At 29.9% G+C, this 2,171-nt stretch overlaps 1 protein-coding gene across 2 annotated transcripts in view; it reads left to right on the top strand.

Annotated features, from left to right (window-relative positions):
• SLC35B3 (solute carrier family 35 (adenosine 3'-phospho 5'-phosphosulfate transporter), member B3) overlaps positions 1 to 2,171 on the top strand; it is a 23,935-nt gene that overhangs the window by 4,701 nt on the left and 17,063 nt on the right. For both annotated transcript variants that reach the window (XM_008590895.1, XM_008590896.1), the window contains exon 2: positions 1,189 to 1,482. In XM_008590895.1, coding sequence (XP_008589117.1) covers positions 1,189 to 1,482 — 294 coding nt within the window. The remainder of the gene's footprint in view (positions 1 to 1,188; positions 1,483 to 2,171) is intronic.

Raw genomic sequence — 2,171 nt, 5'->3', positions numbered from 1 at the left:
AGTGTGGGAAGCAAGGACAAAGTAAAAAGAAGAAATAAGTAAAGGAAAAGAAACAGTAAAACTGTACGTTTTCTGTTTGGAAATATGGCAGATGCCCTATAAAACAAATGTTTTGATGCCAGAGTATTGTTAGTTACAAGTTATATTCAAAACCATGACCCTTCGTTTGATTTACTGAAGAGGGCTTAGTTAATCTTGGTAAGTCAGCAAGCTAGAAGTGATCATGAAGAGGTGACACTCATTCTTGCCATTTTAAACTATCATATGACAGACAGTTTCTTTTAAAAAGATTTCCAAAGGTGAGCTCACTGTCAAAATTATTCTTAGCTTTCTTCAGCCCAGAGTCTAAATTTTTGTTCTCACTGCAATTAGATAGTCTTTTCCAGGAAAATAATTGTTTCGTCATAGGATTGTTCTATACGTAAATTGTCATAATTCTTCAGTCTTTCCTTAACCTTTACATGGAATTTCCTTTTTCAGTTTATGTAAATCCAAAGAGAAATTGACAGTCATCTCTGGTGACTTCATAATTTTTTTTTCCACAGACTAACCAAAAAAATGGCACATTTTCCAGCCTTTTACCTCCCAAAGACTTGTTAAATTAGAATGATTTTCTCTAAAGGAAGAAAATGTTTTCTTTTAACCTAATATATGCTACGGCTGAAGCATATTATCCTTTCTACAGTCTCTGATAAATCTAGCTTTTTAAGTTTCTTAACTGTTGTTTAACTTTATTTTTGAAATGTCATTAGAAAATATATTTTATAATTTTGTTAGTATTTAAAGGAGCATCGCTTATTTATCAGTAAAGATTGACTTTAATGTTGATAATGCTCTGCATAAGCTATTGCAGGCTTTAAAAATTATATATTTACTATATATAAGAACATAAAGGCATGCTTAGGTCTTTGATGAAACAAATACTAGTTTAGCTTTTGGTTTGTTGCTGTGGAAGTAAATATGGTGTATGTTAATTTAGTGATGTACTGATATGTGAGGTAAAGATAAATGGTTTGGTGAGTAGGCATATTGTTTTTGGTTGTTTAAAAGCTGGAATAGGAGAATTAATACATTACAGAGAGAATCAGACGTACCTGTATAATTTTAAAGTATGGTTTAGAATATTATTTGGAGCATAATATTTTACAGTATAAATGTTTTGCTTTAATTGCTTATTTCCTTCTCTAGGACTTGGCACAGCAAGCACAAGAAAGACTAAACGAAAGAAAGGAAACCAACAAAGACAACTTTGGAAGCACTGAATGCATCGAAATAAGAAAAATGGATCTCAAGTTCAACAACTCCAGGAAATATATTTCTATCACTGTGCCGTCTAAAACCCAAGCAATGTCACCACACATCAAGTCAATTGATGACATTATAGTACTTGGGATAAATCTCAGCAAATTTAACAAACTTACTCAATTTTTCATATGTGTTGCTGGAGTTTTTGTATTTTACCTAATTTATGGATATTTACAGGTAAAACATAGTTATTTGTTTGTAATATGTTAATTGTTTATAATATGTTAATTGTTTATAGCAATTGAAGTCAGAATAGGCCCTTACTAGCAGTTTTGTCCAAGGTATACTCATTTACCAGGTACCAGTTGATTTATAAATAGTTTTTTAGTAGAGTAGTAGAAAACGGCTTCTTAAAAGTAAGTCTACTGAAAACAGAGGTCAAAATTTCAGATTAAAAAAAAAATTTTTTTTCAGATTTAAATATTTTAAGTGGGGAGGGAGGGACATGGAGAAACTACCTTGAAAAAATAAAATTATGATAATAAACTCTAAAATATTATATTTAATAAAATGCAGGTAATAATTGTAACCGTGTATTAGTTTTTAAAAAAAAGAGTGAGTCAAGATTCATATCTTGGAACATAATTTTCCAAAATAATAAATGTTAACCCAGTTTACTCTTGATTCTTGGATGTAGCTCAATAATAAAAGGTGATTTTTGTGAAAGTATATCAAGAAATTTTAGGTTTTTCCAAGGATATCTCTTTAATCCTGAAATCTTTGAATCTTTCTTTTTTTTTTTTTTGCAGCATGTATTTTGCAGCTATGTTTTCATTCTTGCTGATTTTCTCTCATAGTCATCTTAAGTGTTTTCTGCTTGTGCAAAATAATATTTCTGATATTTTTTAGTTCTAAATTAGGGTCAT

Source organism: Galeopterus variegatus, unplaced genomic scaffold, assembly GCF_000696425.1.
Source record: "Galeopterus variegatus unplaced genomic scaffold, G_variegatus-3.0.2 Scaffold6446, whole genome shotgun sequence".
Taxonomy (NCBI): Eukaryota; Metazoa; Chordata; class Mammalia; order Dermoptera; family Cynocephalidae; genus Galeopterus; species Galeopterus variegatus.
Note: the sequence above shows the minus strand (reverse complement) of the source record. Positions and strands in the feature narration are given on the sequence as shown.